Below are 25,467 nucleotides of genomic sequence, written 5' to 3' on the forward strand. Positions count from 1 at the left end.
GTCTTTGTCCTTTAATCTAAATCTGAGAAACATGAAACTTATCTGGTTAAACATCACACCACTGGTAAGATAAAATATGCAGATGATGAAGTTGTTAATCTTTTTAACTATTTCTTTAGTGAATTTGGGAAATACTTTAATTAATCGCGCACTTTATTTTTTTTGTATTCCAATGCAAACACTATCATTCAAAGAGGATAAGGTGCTTGCTCGATCGTTAAATATGAGCGCTTTATGCACCAAGATTGAAGACAACAGATGCTACCCTTCGTTAGCTCATATCTTGATATTTTTCTGCAACATGACAAATACTAAGGAAGTCGGACAGTATTATTATTATAAAGGACCCAACATCAGCTTTCCTTTCCTCTGTAGTTCAAACGAATCTGCCTTGGTTGTCACGGTTGATTCGCTATTCGCTATTAGGATGATTTCCTATGTTGCATTCTACGACACTTCCTTGTTACATCTACTTTAGTTTACTGAAGAAATTTAGTGTCACAGTGATTACATGGTTTCCACTGATAAGATTACTTGGCATCGAGTCTTTCTTGTTTATGATATTTTTCCTGTACGATATTCCTTGTGATTTGCATGTTGACAATGATAGTTACTGCAGTTTTGTCACAAAATGGTAAGACGTTTCCAAACACGCAGCCTTTATTTCGACTATAAGCGAGTTCTTTTGATAAGTGGCTCACTCAATAAGATAATTGGACGCGTACGGTCACTGACATTTATTTTACATTTTGAAACACATCACTCAAAAAATAATTGATACACAAATTTATTACAAAACCAACACATTTCGTTGTTTTTCTGTATACGAGTATTTAACGCTAATGTATTACAGTCTTAATAATTCCTTTGTATAACGGTAGTTTATATGTTTTAAATATGCATTGTAGAGTGTCTATGTTTTCCTTTTCCATGTCTTGGTCCATGGTTGTTTACTTTCGTTGTATTGCACTATCTTACTCGAGAACATAGACAAAACAATCCAATTTCTGTAATTTCTCTCGAGCTTTATGATTTCGTTATGATCAAAAATATAATCTCTTTAATATTAATATAGGCACCTTTAAACAACATTAACAGCTCTGATCTGTAGTGTTCTTCAGCGAATCAAGATTCAAGAGAACGTGAAACACATTCACGTAATTAAACGTCATTAAAATAAGGTGACTGTAAATAAGGAAATCTGATAAACATATGCTCAAAGAAATATATTGAAAAGCTCGTTTTACCCATTGGTCACACAGGAAACCTATCTTACCATTATTAAAATCAACGACAAAAGCAACAAATGTTTAAATCCTCTTGTAAGACAAAACGGTCCAGCTGATGTTCGCACAACACTTTGTTTCTGTGACAGTATCCATCCCAGTACAATTGATCAAATAACAACCCATATGTTTAAACTGTTGGCTATATTCGTCTGAAGAGCCCATTAAATCACTACTATGATTTCAAAACGTACAGAGACATTCTTATAGAAATACATTGTACCGAATCTGTGCTCGCCGTATACTGTAGGAGCATGAGCAAATCTTGTCAGCTGCTCTATCCATATACGGAGTTCTTGCTTATCGGTTAGTATTACTTCTCTTTCGCGTTGATACACCTGATGGTATGACACTCTCAGTACTGTCATGGCGACGGTGTAGACGTGGTCCAGCCAAAAGGGCTCCGTGCTGCAGGCGGAGGAGTCATTCTCCGCCTCCTTCTGGTCCGGAATATTCGTTTTAGCCTCCGGAATCGCCTCGTGTTATCTGTTTCGGTCGCATTCGGAGACGGAGTCACATCGATATCAGGTGGCAGAATTGGGACAGCGACTGCGCGATTGTCCGTGGGACACACGCCGTCCGTGACTTTGATGTCGTCTATAGCCATGTCGCCTTGGTAACCACGCCCAATTATCCCCTCAAACACAATCTGTAACAGATGCAGTCATGTTAAATACTCTGTTTTTCTGATGCTATCACAAAAACGAAAGAAGTTTTGCATCTTTCTTGTTATAACAAGGACAGGTGTTGTATGGTGCAAGCATGGAGTAGAAAGGTATTTATGTGGCATTCTGCTTGTTATGTGCCTGGAACAGCAAAATATGGTTATGTATGGCACGTGTGGTTTAACTACATATACAACACTTTAACACACTAAACTATCTTTGTAATATATATAGATCCCAATATGTGTAACCTGTATTATATATTCCACCTTAACAACCGCACATAAATTTACATGTACATTTGAATCAATGTTAATGCATTTTGATACCCTCTAGAATCCAATTCCGCCAAAATAGCTTGGCAGGTGATAGTTGCCCGATGCTTGTTTACTGACTTACAAATTATTAGCCCGATCCAAGTCCAAAATTGTTAGTTATTATGAGCATATTTTTATCCCAAACCTTTTCACTGTTAGCACTTCTTTGATACTGGAAAAATAACTGACGCTTTATATACTTCAAAGCATTGCCTAGAATCAGCGGAGAACTACGACTGTCCCATGTACTAACACGTTTCCACATTACAGATCGGTTTGAAAATTGTTTTTGAAAGTGGGGAAACTAATGTATATCATATAATTCAAGTGTTTCACCTGATAACCGATTCGAGCGAGTTGTTCCGGTATCACCAACCGCGCAAGAATCCACGTGTCACCTTGGTTACCATGTGTCCTCCACACCGCCCGCGTGTCTTCTACGGATTCTGTCTGTTAAAATTACAAATAACATTAGACAAATTAAAATTAAAGCATTCATATTCCGTAGAAATAGCTGTTTTAACACAATTTTTACCCACTAAGCGAATTCAATGAATCACTTCTGGATAGCATTGTATAATTGTATAAGACGGTGGATTCAACGATCTTACATATTTAATATTTCATTCTTAGGTCTGTTGCCTTTTTGTACGTCTTTGTTGAACATACTGTCTTGTCTCTACATCTGTCCCGTCTCTACATCTGTCTTGTCTCTACATCTGTCTTGTCTCTACATCTGTCTGTCTCTACATCTGTCCTGTCTGTATCTACATCTGTCTTGTCTCTACATCTGTCTGGTCTGTCTCTACTTCTGTCTTGTCTCTACATCTGTCTTGTTTCTACATCTGTCTTGTCTCTACATCTGTCCCGTCTCTACATCTGTCTTGTCTCTACATCTGTCTGTATCTACATCTGTCTTGTCTCTACATCTGTCTGGTCTGTCTCTACTTCTGTCTTGTCTCTACATCTGTCTTGTTTCTACATCTGTCTTGTCTCTACATCTGTCTTGATTCTACATCTGTCTTGTCTGTCTATACATCTGTCTTGTCTCTACATCTGTCTTGCCTGTCTCTACATCTGTCTTGTCTCTACATCTGTCCCGTCTCTACATCTGTCTTGTCTCTACATCTGTCCCGTCTCTACATCTGTCTTGTCTCTTCATCTGTCTTGTCTGTCTCTACATCTGTCCTGTCTCTATATCTGTCCTGTCTCTACATCTGTCCTGTCTGTCTCTACGTCTGTCCTGTCTCTACATCTGTCTTGTCTGTCTCTACAACTGTCTTGTCTCTACATCTGTCTGTCTCTCCATCTGTCTGTCTCTACATCTGTCTTGTCTCTACACCTGTCTTGTCTGTCTCTACATCTGTCTTGTCTCTACACCTGTCTTGTCTGTCTCTACATCTGTCTTGTCTCTACAACTGTCTGTCTCTACATCTGTCCTGTCTCTATATCTGTCCTGTCTCTACATCTGTCCTGTCTGTCTCTACGTCTGTCCTGTCTCTACATCTGTCTTGTCTGTCTCTACAACTGTCTTGTCTCTACATCTGTCTGTCTCTCCATCTGTCTGTCTCTACATCTGTCCTGTCTTGTCTCTACATCTGTCTTGTCTGCCTCTCCATCTGTCCTGTCTCTACATCTGTCTGTCTGTATCTACATCTGTCTTGTCTCTACATCTGTCCCGTCTCTACATCTGTCTTGTCTCTACATCTGTCTGGTCTGTCTCTACTTCTGTCTTGTCTCTACATCTGTCTTGTTTCTACATCTGTCTTGTCTCTACATCTGTCCCGTCTCTACATCTGTCTTGTCTCTACATCTTTCTGTCTCTACATCTGTCTGTCTCTACATCTGTATGTCTCTACATCTGTCTGTCTCTACATCTGTCCTGTCTCTACATCTATCCTGTCTCTACATCTGTCCTGTCTGTATCTACATCTGTCTTGTCTCTACATCTGTCTTGTCTGTCTCTACATCTGTCCTGTCTCTACATCTGTCTTGTCTCTACATCTGTCTTGTCTCTACATCTGTCCTGTCTCTACATCTGTCTTGTCTCTACATCTGTCTTGTCTGTCTCTACATCTGTCTTGTCTCTACATCTGTCCTATCTCTACATCTTTCTTGTCTCTACATCTGTCTTGTCTCTACATCTGTCTGGCTCTACATCTGTCCTGTCTCTACATCTGTCTGTCTCTTCATCTGTCCTGTCTGTCTCTACATCTGTCCTATCTCTACATCTTTCTGGTCTCTACATCTGTCTTGTCTCTACATCTGTGTCTCTACATCTGTCTTGTCTCTACATCTGTGTTGTCTCTACATCTGTCTTGTCTCTACATCTGTATTGTCTCTCTACATCTGTCCTGTCTATACATCTGTCTTGTCTCTACATCTGTCTTGTTTCTACATCTGTCCTGTCTCTACATCTGTCCTTTCTGTCTCTACATCTGTCTTGTCTCTACATCTGTCCTATCTCTACATCTGTCCTGTCTGTCTCTACATCTGTCCTATCTCTACATCTTTCTTGTCTCTACATGTGTCTTGTCTCTACATCTGTCCTGTCTGTCTCTACATCTGGCTTGTCTCTACATCTGTCTTGTCTTTCTCTACATCTGTCTTGTCTCTACATCTGTCGTGTCTCTACATCTGTCTTGTCTCTACATCTGTCTGTCTTACATCTGTCCTATCTCTACATCTTTCTTGTCTCTACATGTGTCTTGTCTCTACATCTGTCCTGTCTCTACAACTGTCTTGTCTCTACATCTGTCTGTCTCTACCTCTGTCTGTCTCTCCATCTGTCTGTCTCTACATCTGTCTTGTCTCTGCATCTGTCTTGTCTCTACATCTGTCTGTCTCTATATCTGTCCTGTCTCTACATCTGTCTTGTCTCTGTCCTATCTCTACATCTTTCTTGTCTCTACATCTGTCTTGTCTCTACATCCGTCTTGTCTCTACATCTGTCCTGTCTCTACAACTGTCTTGTCTCTACATCTGTCTGTCTCTACCTCTGTCTGTCTCTCCATCTGTCTGTCTCTACATCTGTCTTGTCTCTTCATCTGTCTTGTCTCTACATCTGTCCTGTCTGTCTCTTCATCTGTCCTGTCTGTCTCTACATCTGTCCTATCTCTACATCTTTCTGGTCTCTACATCTGTCTTGTCTCTACATCTGTATTGTCTCTCTACATCTGTCCTGTCTATACATCTGTCTTGTCTCTACATCTGTCTTGTCTGTCTTTACATCTGTCTTGTCTCTACATCTGTCTTGTTTCTACATCTGTCCTGTCTCTACATCTGTCTTGTCTGTCTCTACATTTGTCCTGTCTCTACATCTGTCTTGTCTTTACATCTGTCTTGTCTCTACATCTGTCTTGTTTCTACATCTGTCCTGTCTCTACATCTGTCTTGGACTGCTTGGCTCAATTATTATTGTCCTGATTTTGTGTTCATCGGCTATCAATATGTTAAATAAATGAACTTATAAATGTCTCTACATCTGTCTGTCTCTACATCTGTCTTGTCTGTCTCTACATTTGTCCTGTCTCTACATCTGTCTTGTCTTTACATCTGTCTGTCTCTACATCTGTCTTGTCTCTTCATCTGTCCTGTCTGTCTCTACATCTGTCCTATCTCTACATCTTTCTGGTCTCTACATCTGTCTTGTCTCTACATCTGTATTGTCTCTACATCTGTCTTGTCTCTACATCTGTGTTGTCTCTACATCTGTCTTGTCTCTACATCTGTCTTGATTCTACATCTGTCTTGTCTCTACATCTGTCTGGTCTGTCTCTACATCTGTCTTGTCTCTACATCTGGCCTGTCTCTACATCTGTCTTGTACTGCTTGGCTCAATTATTATTGTCCTGATTTTGTGTTCACCTCTACATCTGTCCTGTCTCTACATCTGTCTGTCTCTATATCTGTCCTGTCTCTACATCTGTCTTGTCTCTACATCTGTGTCTCTACATCTGTCTTGTCTCTACATCTGGCCTGTCTCTACATCTGTCTTGTACTGCTTGGCTCAATTACTATTGTCCTGATTTTGTGTTCATCGGCTATCAATATGTTAAATAAATGAACTTATAAATGTCTCTACATCTGTCTGTCTCTACATCTGTCTTGTCCCTACATCTGTCCTGTCTCTACATCTGTCTTGTACTGCTTGGCTCAATTACTATTGTCCTGATTTTGTGTTCATCGGCTATCAATATGTTAAATAAATGAACTTATAAATCAATTGGATCATTTGCAAATTGTTTCGAGATATTCTGTCTCTACATCTGTCTGTCTCTACATCTGTCTTGTCTCTGCATCTGTCTTGTCTGTCTCTACATCTGTCCTGTTTCTACATCTGTCTTCTCTCTACATCTGTCTTGTCTCTACATCTGTCTGGTCTGTCTCTACTTCTGTCTTGTCTCTACATCTGTCTTGTCTCTTCATCTGTCCTGTCTGTCTCTACATCTGTCCTATCTCTACATCTTTCTGGTCTCTACATCTGTCTTGTCTCTACATCTGTCTGGTCTCTACATCTGTCCTGTCTGTCTCTACATCTGTCTTGTCTCTACATCAGTCATGATTCTACATCTGTCTTGTCTCTACATCTGTCTTGTTTCTACATCTGTCCTGTCTCTACATCTGTCTTGTATCTGTCTTGTCTGTCTCTACATCTGTCTTGTCTCTACCTCTGTCTTGTCTCTACATCTGTCCTGTCTCTGCATCTGTCTTGTCTCTACATCTGTCTTGTCTCTACAGCTGTCTTGTCTCTACATCTGTCCTGTCTCTACATCTGTCTTGTACTGCTTGGCTCAATTATTATTGTCCTGATTTTGTGTTCATCGGCTATCAATATGTTAAATAAATGAACTTATAAATCAATTGGATCATTTGCAAATTGTTTCGAGATATTTACGTACACCTACATTTTCTATGACACATTGAACCTCATGCTAAGTATGTATGACTCTTTCTTGAATAACTATGGTATCTACAGCTACAGGTATGTTTCAGAATATGTTTTATTCAATATTACACTGGTAAATGTAAATATGTTTTAACACCTTTAAGTAAAACCTTAAAATGTTCACCCAATTTATAATGACATAATATTTTCACATTAAGCATTTGTATTTCCGAAGTTGATGACCGTATCATTTATAAACTATCAGAACAATCTTTAAAAGTGATTCGGGAAAAGAAGCTTAACAACCCTCAAAACATATAGAGATTTGGTTTGTTACATTTCTATTTTACGTAAAACATAGAGATTCAGTATGTTACATTTCTATTTTACGTAAAACATATAGAGATTCAGTATGTTACATTTCTATTTTAAGTCGGTATTTAAAAAAACCCAAAGCAGGAGCTCTTGCTCTATCAGGCATACAGTTCGTTTAAAAAAAACCACGGCATGCTTATCTTTGGTTCTAAAAAAATACACACCTAAACTCTAGGGACCATACAGCTGGTACTTTACAACAACCATCGTGTATCAACAGAATACTCGTTTGTAGTTCCACATTAATACAGTAAGGAGACATTCATTTTTTCTACAAATCTTTAAACATCCACGATTCTAATACACTACACGGTTGTATATAAACTTCTATATATATTATCGCACCATTGGGAAATTAAATTGACACACCTGACGCGTGCAGTTATATATTTAGACATGCTGAACCAGTTAGATATGACCTTTTCACAGTAAACGTTGCCAGTGATATACAACATTGATGTTTGCCTGCTATACTGATGTCTGTGATAAATCTCATCCCCTGTTTGTAACTACCTCTCCTGTTATTCCGTCTTTGCGTATTGCAGAGTTATCTTCTCTTGGGAGCAGGTATTGATTGCTACGTCATTGGCCTGTGTGAGAAAATTACGTCGTTTTCTCAAAAAATGATGACGTTATTCTCACAAACAAGTGACGTAACAATCAATACCTGCTCCCAACAGAAGATAACTGCAATACGCGAAGACGGAATAGTGGCAGAATCTAATTACTCAAAAACTGCAATCGTTATTTAACTCAGCTGTTACTGGTGCAAGGATTTGTGTTACGGGTATATAGGTTGTTTTTTTTTTTTTTTTTATAAATATTTGTCAATAATTTTAATCACTTTCTTGACTGAAAAATAATATTCCCAGAAAAATGGAAATGAATCATGGCCATTCTGAAAACTTTCTGCAAGAACAAAAAATGCACAGATGTTAGTGTTTAGTCCGAATGATCAATAGCTTTGTCCGACAACGGATTTGTTATTTTTTGTGGAAAACATCAGCATTATTGCACCACTTCTAACCGTTAGATAATTATCACTCGAATTCTTTCTATGATCGTTCAGTGTCTTTCATAAGTTGACACCATTTTACTGTTTTAGATTGTTGCTGATCGGCATATTCTTCTGGATTTGAAAGAAGCCATCAAGATGTTTGTCACAGTGCCAATCCCCAGTATTACTATTTTTTTTCGATTATTTCCATGTGTGTGCCGTTTGGTTTTAATGTCGTTCTCCATTTCCCACTTTAATGACGTGACATAACTTGGACGTGATCTATGTTTACATGGTGGATGTCCTCGATGAAACGGAAGACGTCAATCCTTTCAGAAATACCAGGTCTTAATATCCCAACAATTTTGAAAGGTCTCCATCAAGGTTTTTTTCATATGTTCATTATTTGCCCTAATTTCATTGAGTTTGAGATCGTATTAAGGTTTTGTATGCTAATTCAATATTTTCGGTGTTTTTTCTAGGACTTTAATGACATAATATTTTTCAAAGATTATCCATCGATGAAAATTTGTTGGATTGAAGAAAAAATCTTTTGATCCCGAAATGTCGCTCAACTACAGTAATCCTCTAGTTTGAGCGTTTGTTAAGTTTTTTCCGTTTGTTCTGATAATTCCTAATTGACCATATTCCTAATTCCTAATCAACCTAATTGACTGTAAATAGCGTGTCAAAAGACTTTTTTTTTCGTAGACTTAAAAAAAAAAAAATCTTTGTGCCAGATATTGTAAAAACCCATTGAAAATACGAGTTTTTGTCTTAAAAAGTAAAATACGTCGAGGACGGAAACTTCCTAACACGTCGCGTCTGGAAATATATAGTGCGAGAAACGATAAAAAACGCAATAACCATGCAAGTACAAAACAGTACATATGACATATTATCAACCATATTTCAAGTTGAACTTACAGAATACGGACAAAAGAGCAATTTCGTATGTTTGTAAAATGATAACGTGTCCATTCATAGAGCAAAATAAGATTTGCACTAAATGTGGGAAACCTTTCCAAGACACTTTGTCACGGACTGTAACGTCACGTTCATTCTTAGAGAAACTGTCATGGACAAACTTATTAACTTCTACGGTATTCAACCTTTTCTCCTGTTATCACAAAAGACAGAAGAAGATTTTTGTAACCTTTTTCAAAGGCGCCATAGACCCAGATTACTTTGAAAAAAGTGTGAAAGATGAATTTGCCAAAGAGAGCGCTTATTTTCTGGGGAAAGCAGTACAGACATATTTTGATTCCAGTTAGTTAATCAATATAATGTAAATTCAAAAATAGATTGAATATACAATTGCTGCATAAACAATTGTGAGGTCATAGACGATGTAAGGCCATAAACAATTGTAAGGCCATAGACGGTGTAAGGCCATAAACAATTGTAAGGCCATAAACGGTGTAAGGCTATAAACAATTGTAAGGCCATAGACGGTGGAAGGCCATAAACAATTGTAAGGCCATAGACGGGGTAAGGGCATAAACAATTGTAAGGCCATAGACGGGGTAAGGGCATAAACAATTGTAAGGCCATAGACGGGGTAAGGGCATAAACAATTGTAAGGCCATAGACGATGTAAGGCCATAAACAATTGTAAGGCCTTAGACGGTGTAAGGCCATAAACAATTGCAAGGCCATAGACGGTGTAAGGCCATAAATAATTGTAAGGCCATAGACGGTGTAAGGCCTTAAACAATTGTAAGGCCATAGACGGTGTAAGGCCTTAAACAATTGTAAGGCCATAGACGGTGTAAGACCATAAACAATTGTAAGGTCATAGACGGTGTAAGGCCATAAACAATTGCAAGGCCATAGACGGTGTAAGGCCATAAATAATTGTAAGGCCATAGACGGTGTAAGGCCTTAAACAATTGTAAGGCCATAGACGGTGGAAGGCCATAAACAATTGTAAGGCCATAGCCGGTGTAAGGCCATAAACAATTGTAAGGACATAGACGGTGTAAGGCCATAAACAATTGTAAGGCCATAGACGGTGAATAATACAAGACAAATGTCAATAAGTTTATTTCTTAAAGGAGAAATGAAATAATTACGTTTTGTACATTATATTGCCAAAAGTCTGCTTTGCAATGAAAACTTATCCTTTTTGTTATATACCACTCTCAGTTTTGAGAAATAAAGAATGATGATGATGATGGTGCGTTTTGTTCTTTAGTATTAACTTAGAATAGACCTTAGGTATACCTATAATTATGTGGTAGAATTACCTTAGTATATTATGGAAATGTACCTGTGGATATATATTCTCTGAACGGGAAGTATATATGTACCGTTATATCTGTGGTATTATTACCTTAGTATAGACGTTAAGCGCGCTTAGAATCCTGTGGTATTATTACCTTAGTATAGACGTTAAGCGTGCTTAGAATCCTGTGGTATTATTACCTTAGTATAGACGTTAAGCGTGCCTAGAATCCTGTGGTATTATTACCTTAGTATAGACGTTAAGCGTGCTTAGAATCCTGTGGTATTATTACCTTAGTATAGACGTTAAGCGTGCTTAGAATCCTGTGGTATTATTACCTTAGTATAGACGTTAAGCGTGCATAGAATTCTGTGGTATTAATACCTTAGTATAGACGTTAAACGTGCCTAGAACTCTGTGGTATTATTACCTTAGTTTAGACGTTAAGCGCGCTTAAAAATCTGTGGTATTATTACCTTAGTATAGACGTGAATCGTGCCTAGAATTCTGTGGTATTATTACCTTAGTATAGACGTTAAGCGTGCCCATGGTCCTGCCGTACATATGGTAATAGAACTCCACACACTGCATGGTAAGCGAACGATATTTTACTGATAACAGGGAAGCTGTTTGACCGGGGCGTCGTCCCGAAGCTTCTATATACATAAAATGTCCTGAAAATAAATAATGAGCGAATTTATCAATATCAACATATATAACGTATATTAACAGCTGGTGAACAAACCGATTGCATAGGCATTGTATCTTTGGTCTGTTTGTGAGGTTGTGATAAATGAACGAGAAAAAATACACATGTAAAAATTGCATCAAAATAAAGCACATACAGTTTACAAAGTCAAACAATTTCAGCAATGACAAACGCCAGTACCATAAACAAAAACCCACCGAGAAACTAAAATACAAAGATGTCATATCATGCAATGAATATCGGGTACAATAAACAATGCTAGTAGAGTTCCAACAATGGGGTCCAGTGACCATTTTTCCCAGACCAAGGTTTAGAAGTTGATTTGGTCAATTTGAGGGGTGCTGATTAAAATGAGCTTGGTTGAACCTCATGAAAACGTGGGCTAACTCGGTCAAACGCGAAAATTCAAAATGGCTGCCACCCGGTGTCCAGTACATGTATATCATAAAAATACATATCATTGCTTCTAGATGTCCGTTTTATATGATTTTTGGGTCTAAATATATGTTTTGAGGGTCAGGGATTTCATTTATTAGCACAATAACTCAATAAAAGTAAGTGTTAGAACGACATTTTTTATAATATTATTATTATTATTATTATTATTTTGCTGCCAAAAACCAGATTAACCGCCAGCTGAATGCAGAAGAAAAGACCAGGAAGACTCACTTAATTATTTGAATGCAAAGTTTTCATCTTTAACCATTGTAAACTAGATAAAACAACCATGGTATGAAATGTTTGGCAATGATTTTGTTCATTTCGTGTTTAACGTTCTCGCATCAGCCAGAATCATATGTTAAATTAACGTCCTATTAAAAGCTAAGGTCATTTAAGGACGTGCCTCCATATGTGTTTTGTAAATGTGCAAGTGTGTATGTGTGCCGGAGACGGGGTATGTTGGTGTACTTGCCTCCTTGTGATAACTCGGATCTGATGCCGACTTTATAGTGCTATCTCACTGAAATACCATGTCGAAGGCACCAAGTACAGTATTCCGTCCGGTTACATTGTACAGACAAGGGTGAAGCAGTTGTTTCCATTCCCCTCAATGCTGAACCTTAATCAGGGAATTACAACTACAACTTTTAAGGATTTTGGTTTGTCCTGGCCTGGGGACAGACCCAAATTGCCTTTTTTTTTTTTACCTGGGCGAACGTTCAGCGTTTAAATAAAAAAAATGAGGTGTTGCCAAACAAGGCGCTAGGTTGTTAGAATAAAGAAATATGATACAGATCCCAAACATTGCAACGGATGTAGCAGATTAATTTTGGTCGCTTTTATGTACCCAAATAGAAGGCACAAAGGCAGATCCCCAATAGATCATATGAGGACAGGTGCCTAGGGAATCGCCGCCACAAACAACAAGTCGTTAGAAAAGAAAAAGGCACAAAGGATATGAAACGAGAACTAGAAGTGTTGTAATGGGGGAATCATATCAATTCTTGTCTCTGCCATATCCTCNGAAGACACAGATGAGACCCCCCAATTCTGCAACCCCCCTCACATCGATCGCCTCTGATGGTCATGCAGTGGGATTCAGCACTATTTTCCCCAAACCTGCACAGCTTGAGGACACACCTGCAAACAAACGTAAGGACAAAATCATTAGCTGCAGAGGTCTTGGCTCTGTAGAGGTAGCTAAAACCCTAATCCCATTACATATCCACAGTAGATGTGATGGCTTCAATGGATATGGGAAACTAAAACTCATGGGGCACGCAATTTTTAGGAAGACGTTGCAAAGCTTTTCCAGTGACACAAGAGGTTCTTTAGCAAATAACCACATTCACTATTGGACACATCTACAATGATAAAATCAGTAAACCTTTAGGTGAAACCAGAGCACTGAAGTGGGGTCAGATGGAAAAAAAGTCGAAGTGCCCAATCCCACTAAAGTTTGATTCTCACAATCTGAATGTGACACGAGTAAACTACCAACCTAACATTCAACTGAATCATAACAAGCCAAATGCAACCCCTGATCCACGGCAGAAGTGTATACATACTTGTACGATGATTTTGATGAGGATGATAAAAGTAATGATGACAAAGTTACATGAAGTGACTCTTAGAAAAGACGATGATGATGACTGAAAGTCTACATGTTTTATTGATCAAACAGCCTTTGCAGGTTGGGGAAAGAATAAGTCTACTGGATCCCACCGCATGACCATCAGATGAGACTAATGTAATGTGGGGCCCTATATAATTGTGTGTGTGTGTGTGTGTGTGTGTGTGTGTGTGGTGGGGGGTCTTCTACGAAGGGGATATAACATAGACCAAAATTAATCTGCTTCCCATTTACAACACTTTGATGTTTTCTCGCTTCCTATCTTTTCTGTTTTCTTTCTTTTTAACTACTTGTTGTTTGTGGCGGCGATTCCCTAAACACCCGTCCTCGTATGAACCATTAGGGATTTGCTTTTGTGTCCTCTATCTGGTTCGCCCGTTGTCAGTATAATGTTACCGGTTGGGGTGTCCTGCTGGGTGTCTTCGGTAGTATGTTTCAGTGAGGTAGCACTATAAAGTCGGCATCAGTTCCGGGCTATCACAAGGAGACAAACACGAACATATCGCAGTCTCCAAAAACACACACGCATACACTGCACGCATACACTACACGCATGCATCTTGCAAACAGGAGAGGCCGTCCTTAATTGACCATAGCTGTTGATAGGACGTTAAACAATACTAATCCAAATCAAACCAAATTGCTTGGCAACACCTCACTTTTGAACGTTCGCCCAGGTGCGTAGGACAATGGGTTCTGTCCCCAGGCCTTAAAAAATGCAGTTGTTATTTCCTGCTTAACGTTTAGCATTAAGGGGAAAGGTAACAACTACTTTACCAATGGTAAGTAAAATGTGACCGGACGGAATGCTGGGCTGGGTGCCTTCGGCATGGTATTTCAGTGATATAGCACTATATCAAATCCAAGCTATCACAAGGAGGCAAGTACACCAACACACACAAAAACACATGCATGCTTAAACAACACACACGGAGGCACGTCCTTAAATGACCTTAGCTGTCAATAGGACATTAAACAAATTAAAACCAAACCAGACTAATCATATGAGTTTTGCTGTTGCAAGACGTTTAACACGAAATGAACAAAATCATTGACCAAACATTTCTTGCAATGGTTATTTTATCTAGTTTACAATGGTTAAAAATGAAAACTTTGCATCCAAATAATTAAAGGTGTCTTCCTGGTCTTTTCCTTTCCAGTCAGCTGGCGGTTAGCTTGGTTTTTGACAGCAAAATAATAATAATAAAACAAAAACCATTTTTCGTTCTTACACTTACTGTTATCGAGTTATTGTGCTAATAAATGAAATCCCTGACCCTCAAAACATATATTTAGATCCAAAAATCATATAAAACAAAGATATGTATTTTTATGATATACTGGACGCCGGGTGGCGGCCATTTTGAATTTTCGCGTCTAACGTTTTCACCCCAGCTCATTTCAATCAGCACCCTCAATGAAAAAAGTTGATAAAACGTCAGAATAATTCGGACTACCTCACAATGACCAAAATCAACTTTCAAATCTTGGTCTGGGACAAATGGTCACGGGACCCCATTGTGGGAACTCTACTATGAGTACATTTATCACAAAATGTAGATTACCTAATGTATGTACTTTAAACAACCTGTGTCGCAGTGTACCGTAAAACCTGTGTACAAACAGGTGTCGCATACACGTCGGAGGTTGTCATAGTCTTAATGTGCCACAGATAGGCACGGTGATCTTTTTACAGCAAGGATCCCCGGGCTTGGTTAAACTACAACTTCAGGATAATTTTTGTTCTGAACGAAGACGATCTAGCAGGTTTTGACAGAGTTGAAAATGTATATAGTCTGTTTTCATCAGATGAGGAAGAGCGGGATTGATGACTTTTTTTAATGAATATTTGCGTCGAATTCAACATCTGCTCTAGTAATTGATGAAAAAAGAGCGATACATTTCATCATGATGACGGACTAGCTTGTAACTGACTTAGGTCGGACATAAAACAGACATCAACCCCAGCCGTCTGTTACAGTGGCGTGGCGGGGAGGTGATGATATATACAACCCCATGATGTATACTACTGTCAGGATTGGTGCTAACACGCACATGTAAACTTGACAGAAGTAATCGAACTCATTACATAGCGGAGGTACAGGTCATGGCGGCTTTGTTCATCACTAATAAATACTAAGAGGAAATGGGCCTTTTATAATCATTATCATTATACGGAACTGGGGTAAGCTATGAAACATGTTCCGGTCTCTAGTCAGTAGCATTGATAGAGTGTGGATAGATATAAACAAATAAATATAAAATCAAAAACGCTGAAATTATCAACATTTTGATTTTTTGGTCTACAAAGTCGAACTTATGTAAGAATTTTACACAGCCTATCGACATTCTAATGCAGTTATGTGATAATTGTCCAACGCTTTAATTTCACATACACGTAACTGCGTCCATTTCATTCCTGAACACATGATCGTATCATAATTTATATTGAACGTCATGATCACATCTGACATAGGAAAGAGAGTGGATAACGTTGAAGGGATGACTTACCGCCCGTTTTCGCCCCACATGTGTGGTCCCCCGTAGGACCTGTAGCACTAGAAGGCGTCTGGACACGTGCTCTCACCCAATTAAAATCGTCCGTGGTATTTTCTTGAACAAATCCACAAACATCTTTTGTCTCAAAACCACAGAACGTCTGAGTTTTAGCTGCAAAACCAAACACATGGATATTATTGTATGTTGCATAACGATTTCAAATGAGGGCATATACTTGTATTGCATTCAGGAAATTTTCTAATGAAATTTGGGTATATATGCAAGGAACCGCATTTCGTTACTAATGTATTCTGATTCTGACACCCGTTTCTTAATTGATCGTTCTTCTAATATCGTATTTGATGCACCTGCCATGCATTTCTATCATATGAAACCGGAAGTTGGAAAATGGGCTCTAGTTCCTGGTTTTAGTGTCACTCTTAAAATGCGGCTAAGGTCAGGGTTTTGAACAGGTATTATAACCTGATTGCGTTATTGTAAACAACTCTAGACTGGAACGGCAATTGCTTGGCGTCATTTTAAATGCTACAATGCATAAAGTATACACCGATTGTAAACAAAGAATTACGGGTTTACAATTCCGTATATTCCATAATCCTTAGCGTTCTTAGATAAACATAACAGCGATGAATGCAGAGATAGAGCAGACTGGCCTGGAGTTCTGCACACAGCAGCAGTTTCGGGATTAGTGACGTACTCGGTCCAGTGTTTAGTCTGTGATATGTGTGTAATAGGAGCAGGCGGCGATCAAAGCTACCAGTCACACATCAAACAAATGTAACCATGTCAGGTGCGACAGACATTTGACTAAGGAGAAAGTGTTTACGGGTTGTTTACATATCTAGCGATAGGATCTATTTAAATCTAATTTAGCCTCATCTACGATAATTACGCAATACCAACTGTTAGAGTAAACCTCGTGTTTTTGTGTGATGAAAAATGCTGTCTTGTCATGCCGTGGTATAATAGTTAATTGATAAGTCTTTGAGGAGTTTTTAGGCCTCTACAAGATCTCAACTCCATGTATCTGAAGTTAATAGTTTGTTTACTTACATTCCACTCAGGGTAGCGCTGTTCATACTTAGGTTTAAAAGAGATCGAGAAATAGGGATATGGACACACACATCAACTTGTAAATGTATGTTCATGGTCGCATTTTACATACTGCGTACTAGGGTAGGAACTACCGTTCGTGTGAAAAACGATCAATGATAATGTGTTAGTATTTGATGAATTAGAAAATGAAAATGCTTTAAAAAAAATACAATGTCCTTTATAAATATTAAACGCGTTGGACATATATATAACGCGTTAAATTGCATGGGGAATATGTTTAATACGTTAAAGTTCACTGTAACTATCAATTCAAAATGTTTCAGAAGATTTGTTGTTACGTTCTAGGCAGGGAACATGTTAACACCGGTTGGGAAACGATATATTGAGGTACATTCAGAATATTAATTGGCTGATTATTTAACGCAGTTGTTTTAAACGCGTTCCAGCTTTACGCGTTAAGAAGTTGTAAGATGATAAGCTGTTCACCGTAGCATTTCATGTTAAAATGCGTTAAAATTTAAATTTAATGCGTTTAAAATGTGAAAAAGTTTAAAAAGTGTTGGAACATTAGGACGTTGGAGTTAAATTGGCGTTTAAGTGGAAGGTTTACAAAGTAAACGCTCACGCGTTAATTGATGTCGTTTTTGATACTAACGTTCTTTCATACTAGTAGTACAGGGTAAATGACATTAAGATAGCTGATTGGTAAATATCCTCCACGCCATATTGCACGGATTACGCTCTACGTATTTACTTAATTAGATCATACTTCAGACGTATTTATATCCTACACGCTAAATATAATATCATACACTCTACAATACAATATGCACATTTGTCAGACATACCAAAGGAACTGCCAAAAAGTCAACTATCTTAACGGTACCTTTCCTCTACATTGTTCAGCATATACGTTATGCTTATGACTTCGTCTGATATTTTTATACAGCAACAATATTTCGTTGTTAATGTATTTAGGCCATTGGTAGGTTCATCGACTTTTCCAGACGTCACGACTGTTTGATACACGCTCTTAGTGTTTTTGTGTCATAAGAGGGTTATTTCAATTAAGAAATGAAAGGGAATCTTATAAGAAATCAGAGGAAGATAGCACAAACTACTCATCGGACTTGGAACAACTGGTGCCAGAGATACGACATACATTCTATATCTCCTATCTGATGACACCGTGTGTTGTATGTGCATATCTACGTGCAGGGAATTCCACTCTGATAGCACAGCAATGCGACCGTCAGAGCTTACACGGTTCATGTTAGAAACTGCTGCTCTATCAACAAAACCATGATTTATCACGCGCAAAACTCAGTTGCATCATTTATCTAAAGATCTTTTAATGAAACCGCATATTTCCCTTATTTCTGTGGTCTACTCCTGATTACATTCTCATAGAAGAAACAAAAAATCTGTAAACTTTATTCCGTACAGCCTTCCGTTCCCATTGTATAACAAAAACCTCTTTAAACTATCATAAATCTTTAATTGCATATATTTCTAAATTATATCCGTAATAGGTTTGAAAGAACAAGCACGGCATTCTTATTTGACACTTAAAATGACAAATTATCTAATCGGTTTTCCTGAATTTAATAGAGCACCGCCACTTCATACTATTAATGTATATGATTACTGCCTAGTAATGGCGTGATATGTTGAATACCTACGTACAGGGGACATTTACAGCCCTATTAGAGACGTGTTTGATACCTGTTCCCTTTAATGACCAAAAACATGTCTACCTAGCGCTACACACCACCGGCACACTATAAGGAGCCTGTCATTGCAGATGAAATATGAGAGAAGCGTAGAATAAGAACAAGAGCTTGATATTGTAAAGATAGTTTCTCAGTGACGTACTTCTTTCATCAGCTGAATATTGGATTTTACTTTGTCAGCAAAAGTACAAACGCCCTTATGGATGTTTTGCTTTTAAAGATGGTGTAAAGATTTTCACTCTATACCTGTTATATTTGACATAAGGGCAGTGACATTCTTATGTTTCCAGTCATAAAGCTCACATGTTTTATGGTGTTCTGTCATTATGTTTGGTGCTTAATTATTTCAGCGATAATGTTCAGATGATAAAAACACATGTCCTTTGAAGGATTGTGAAACCCACAGGAATGGAATTCATTGAGGGATATCGAGAACCCAAAATAGCAGGGTTCTCTTATCTATACTCAGGACGAACAGTTGTTGTATTTCTTTGTTTGTTTGTGTTTTAGGTTCTTTTTAACAGCTATAGCAATTTAAGGACGTGCCAGACTTTAGTGGTGGAGGACAGCCGGAGTATCCGGAGAAAACCATCGACCTGCTGTTATACACTGGCGACTGCTTCACGTAGGCATCGTACAGTGTACCCGCAAACAAGTGGTAACTGCCAGTGATCGAAGACGGTGAGACGCCTTGACCACTCAGCCAAAACCACGGCCCTATTTTGGTTGCATTTATTCATGTCCTTAAAGCTGACCGTACAGCACATGTTCTGTAAGTGTATCCTTACAAACAAGACGTGTTAAACAACAGCACTAATTGATACAAGTCATCATTCCCACAGTAAATTTCCCAAATATGATTAAGAAATTATGACATGACGAATTCATCAATGATCTTTTAAAAGTGCAATTGCAGAAGTAGCTTATTCTTTGAAGTTTATTATCTTGAACTTGTTACTTGTCGTATGGTTCCTCTGAAGTTGTGATATACCGTAGTCGTCAACCCTGTTCTGTCGTCCAACTCTCAGCGGGAACTGTCGCTGACCCACATTCGGGTTAGCTGTCCGTCAACGGACCCACATTTACCGCCTAGACTTGACAGGAGATATAAATCATTACATACAATTTCATGAAAATATGTATGTATTTTAAACGTTGATGTGCATAAAAATGTTTTCACATCATGCAATTTTTGATGGTCACGATAAAAAAAACCGTGTAATCTTAGACAAGTGTATTCTTTTTACGGAGCAAACAGCAAGACGCATTAATGTACATCTTGTGCACATAAATTGTAATCGGGAAATCTTGCATATTTTACCTCCTGAAGCATTAGCTTACAGTTTGTTTATTAAATGTATCAGAATACCAGATACAAAAACCTTGGCTGAATCACCATTCTGACACTCGTCAGTGTCTGGGTCTTTGCATTGTCAATACAGTGTGTACATACTGGTGCAAATATCCTAAAATGACATTTTTTAATACTGTAAGCGGTTTTTTGTTTGCAAAATATCTTTGAATAGTTTTCAGTAGTTGACAAGTTGTGATACCTTTCATTATGACTAGAAATACTTTTTTGCTAATATATTCGACGATGCACGATATGACGTATGAAAACAACTACAAACTAAACCATCCTTTGCTAAGATATGTAGTTCAAACCGTATATTTACGTTCAGATCAACAAATCAAAAACTATTTTATCTGAACCTGTGGATTCCTATGGTTCATGATATATTTTAAGCAAACTGTATTACCGACGGCAAGAACTGGAATTACACAATTAGTATAACGGGAAAAAGAACTGAACGAATTCCTACTGGGATATTTACCCCTGTTCGTGTTGTGTTTTGGTAACTAAAAATCACCGTGTTTCTTAATTGATTGTCTATAAAAAGTTCAAAGTTCAGCTGCATAATTATTTTCAAAACTTTTTCATGATTTTATTGTTTGATTCGAATATTTTAAACACGAATATGCTTAAAATTAATAACATACTTGTTTTATCCTACTCTCCTTTGTTCTTGCTGAGTAATACTTGCACGAGGAAAAACAACGAGTCTCCATGTCGTGTTTAAACACCCTGATTCTGTTATATTTACCTTTGTATATGCCTAAAATGAGCTTTTTGACCTAAGAATAGGGTACAGATAGGCCGGACTCATAAAATGTATAGAAATAACTCAAAGCAAGAATACTTTATAATTCAGCTGAAAAAGGTATCCCATTGCTTCCGTCATTGATACATTTTAAGGAAATGAGTCAGTAATTGGTTAACACGTTTCATAAAGCAATTCATTACCTTCAACGTAACGTGGGCGTTCAACCTGTATGATTCTTTTCTTATTTTAACAGTAGTGAAATTTTGTAATGTCAGCTGAATCGTTTTTGCAGTCGGCTGGTTACTCCATCAGAGATGGGGCACCAGCTGGGAATACTAAGCAGGCTAGTTAAGGTCCCCGTACGACCTCAGTGATAAACATCTACATACATAGATGCTCAATCTTTCATAAGCTTCAGACGGATTTAGCGGATGTAATTCGTACATTAAAAAATCCTAGTTATTTGTCGGAATTTCTGAATTCCACACCGACGGTTTATCAAGTGTACCTTTATGTAGACAACATCTACAAATGTTACCATCTGTGTTATGAGTAATAATACGATATTCAAACTACCTGTAGCCAAACGATTTACGTGTAGTCTATCAAAAGGCCTACACAAGCCAACAATCTTTCATTTTCGTTTCATTATTATTTTCACATCCTATCCCGTGAAGGAGGGAAAGACAGAAAGGACGTTGCTGTTTGTTTCTTAGTTTCATTTTGATCCGAATTATGTTTAGGATAAGGCTACATAAGTCAATTTCAGGTTTAATGCTATCCTGCTAAAACGGAATATCAAGGTATTCTACACAAACTGACATGCTCGTCATTGAAGCAACACATTATAATATAGCGTAGCCAGCCAAGAGTTATACAAGTATAAACAATTAGATAATCTATCATTTCCATGCAGCTTGTGATTAGTTATAATGTAGTAAGTCTGTAGTTACTCACAATTTTAAAATCTAGCATTTCCATTTATTTAGTGAATATTTACAATGTAGGCTGCCAGTAGTTAAACGAGAACATATGTTGACAATCTAGTATTTTCCATGTAGTTACTGATTAGTTTGACTTGTACACACAAGCTTACACGCTGGTCATTGTAATATCAGCCAGTATCCAGTATCGTTTCGAAGGTATTTTGTATATAGAACCCCAAGTTTATATGCGTATAAGCAGTATCAAGCATTTTGATTAAATTCGTCGGTCAGTACGGGTTTGTACCTAATCTGTTACTTATCGTTTATTCCAATATGTATTTAAAACAATAGAATACCGAATTATCAACAAAACCATAATTCGAAGTCAATATCCATAAAACTATGACAAAATATGAACAAAATAAATATTTAAACTGAGACCCTTGGAAAAGTACAAGGAGAATAAGACCAGGTGTTCTGGAAGGGTAAGAGTCTTCTTCTTTAATAATGGCACCCGCCATGTAAATGTAGGTCAAATCCAAGTAATGGCACTTCCTCATATCGAAAACGTGGGTAGTGTCACCAAAAGAACAAGGCACACTATTGAACATAAACAACACACCAGACTTCGTATCACACAAAGAAACTAGTATAAAAAAGAACCCAGAAATTAAAGTTTGGCGCCATCAGTCTAGAAAACACTTACTCCTGTATGTAATTTCTCATTAATTCTACGCATTTCTCTGCCCTAAGGTACAAAGAAAAGACAAAAGAAGGGGAAATTGATGGGAAGCACAATAAGTCAGGTACGTAATGAGACATGTGGAATTTTGAATTAATGTCAAATTATGTTTTGTTTTTGTACTGACTTGTTATGTTAACTTATGTTAAGTGTTTCATCTGTCTTAACAAGACACGAGATTCATTGCGTTTAGCCAGTCAGGGCTAAATAACATCGATACAAATACCTATTTCTACTGGCCGCCTTAAGTCTAAAACACAAGCAGTCACTAATTCGACTAGGACAATACGTTACACACAGAAAGCAGGCTGTTTCCGTGCTAACGATGTTTACAAACTGTACGCTATGATTGCAAACAATATTGATTCCACGTGTCTGAATTAATGGCTGTGTTTTGTTACCATCTACTTTCAATTACAGTAGGATACATTCTTTAAAATATCGTCAACCAGTGTCTGGACAAACAAACAATCGACTATTAAACCTGTTACGGAACCTTCAAATGTGGTTCAATGAATCTGATATTTCTGAATTGACGCTCGGTGAATAACAAGTCCTTTTATTCCATCCTTCCAAGGCGCCGATCTAGAAAATACTAATATGAGCACCATTAGAAAAGGCATTGGCGTTGCAAAGTCGACGGCAGAACATATCTTTATCATGGCTGCCGAGATCCGAAGCTTCAACCAACAATCTCATGTGACACTGCTGGTTGTTCATTGTACGGGTCCATAAAGACAGGTGCCGCTTTTGACAGGAATTGGGAAGATGTGCAGGTCATGATGAACCTGTCCTTTGAAGCTGAAGCCATTGATCATGCCATATATCTCCAACGTCTATACACTACTCTAGTGAGTTGACTGGTGATGTAATAAGCTTGGAGCTGGCCTGCTTCAGAAAACAAGGATACTATATTGGCACTGAAACTACTACATGTACCACAGATAACAAACATCCTAGTTTTTCTTAGGGTTCAGTGAAAATATTCCAAACCGATTGTGGACTTCTTTCTGTCGATATGATACTCACTATCGTTACTTTGCTGATGACACACGGTAAACTAGTACATGGTTATTTCACCACATGCGAGCTGAAAGTCCGAACATCATATACAATTATGGAAGATCTCACAATTGACCTTTGACCTCAGCACAATATATAAGAAAACTGTTTTCATTGCTGGTCGTCATCACATTTGATTGTTTTTAGATTTGAACTGATTCTACCTTAAATGTAAGTCAATGTCGTTTGTTGGAATAAATTCGACAGCCTTCATCCTTTTTAACTACTGGTCAAATTCCATGACATGTACAGCTGGATGAATGCCAACATGGTAGATTAACGTGAAGAACCCAGTCAACCTAATTGCACAATCCTGTTATTTTCGAATCAGAAACATTTGATACATCCGGTATTTTACCACTGTAGAAATTTTAAACGTTTAATTGTTTTGTACATTTACCTGTTACCTCCCATTTGGACTACGGTAATGCGCTGCTCAGTGGTATCTTTAATGACTATCTTACCATCTACAGAGGGTCCAAAACAATGCAGAAAGTCTGCTTACCCGTACAGGAAAGAAATAATGCATTTATCACCTGTACAATACCGTGCGGTACAAACATACGATAACATTCGTTTGCGCATTGTAGCTCTTCGTGCGTGCATGCGTGCATCGTACCATTGTATATATTACCAAACTTTAAACGTGGTACTTGAATGAACGTAACATACAGGTGATTGCACCTTTAACATTTGGTAATATATACAGTAATACTATAATACACATGCACTCACGAAGTGCTACAATGTGCATACAAATTTTATCGTTCAGATCTATTTGCCTAAGATACTAGTATATGCTTGTGTAAGTCTGGAACGATTGATTAACATGTGCTGTAAGGGTCTAAAAGTCGTTTAGAAAGCTAATAGGTTCACATAAATATGTTGTATATTTTTCTTAATGTTTTTATTATTTATTATCCATAAACAATTGAAACATTTGCGATCTTGTCAAGAACAACCGTTTCTTCAATAAGTGTGTCAGCATTCATTCTTTTTTCCCTCTAGACAAAAGAGATGGTTATCTCTTACTACATAGATAGATATCACGTTCATTATAGTTACCATAGAAACCATTTCGCTCGGGTCTAAAGGTACATCAAGTACATAAAAATATACAGCTCTTTAAGATACACGGCTGTATTTCGTATCAGATTATGAATGAAGACGACCTTTACGATAAGTTAAAATGCTTTTGCGGTAAACAGCACGGAATATGGTAAATCAGTGCGTGTGTACACATTGTATTTATCTCTACTCTTTGAACTGCAAGTTTGCTAATCTCGCCGTGCTTGACGATGACGCTATTCTTCATACAACACTGTCTTTGCACTGTTGTGTAAGCGATGTAATGTACGTACGTTACTACCGCCATTTACGTGTCTGATGTCTCCCTTTAACGAATCACCCTTAGTCTGATGTCTCCCATTAACTAACCACCCTTAGTCTGATGTCTCCAATTAACTAACCACTCTTAGTCTGATGTCTCCAATTAACTAATCACCCTCAGTTTGATGTATCATATTAACTAACCACCCTAAGTCTGATGTCTCCCATTAACTAACCACCCTTAGTTTGATGTCTCCCATTAACTAACCACCCTTAGTCTGATGTCTCCAATTAACTAACCACCCTTAGTTTGATGTATCGTATTAACTAAATACCCTTAGTCTGATGTCTCCCATTAACTGGCCACCCTTAGTCTGATGTCTCCCATTAACTAACCACCCTTAGTCTGATGTCTTCCATTAACTAACCACCCTTAGTCGTATGTCTCCCATTAAC

General features: G+C 37.8%; 1 protein-coding gene across 1 annotated transcript in view; it reads right to left on the minus strand.

Annotated features, from left to right (window-relative positions):
- Positions 1-771: 771 nt before the first annotated feature.
- Positions 772-25,467, minus strand: part of LOC110464965 — a 56,658-nt gene continuing 31,962 nt past the window's right edge. The window contains exons 2-5 of the mRNA XM_021520490.1: positions 16,050-16,208; positions 11,278-11,429; positions 2,605-2,718; positions 772-1,935 (exon numbers count right to left, since the gene is read on the minus strand). Coding sequence (XP_021376165.1) covers positions 1,651-1,935; positions 2,605-2,718; positions 11,278-11,429; positions 16,050-16,208 — 710 coding nt within the window. The 3' untranslated portion in view covers positions 772-1,650. The remainder of the gene's footprint in view (positions 1,936-2,604; positions 2,719-11,277; positions 11,430-16,049; positions 16,209-25,467) is intronic.

This window comes from Mizuhopecten yessoensis, unplaced genomic scaffold (assembly GCF_002113885.1).
Source record: "Mizuhopecten yessoensis strain PY_sf001 unplaced genomic scaffold, ASM211388v2 scaffold1539, whole genome shotgun sequence".
Taxonomy (NCBI): Eukaryota; Metazoa; Mollusca; class Bivalvia; order Pectinida; family Pectinidae; genus Mizuhopecten; species Mizuhopecten yessoensis.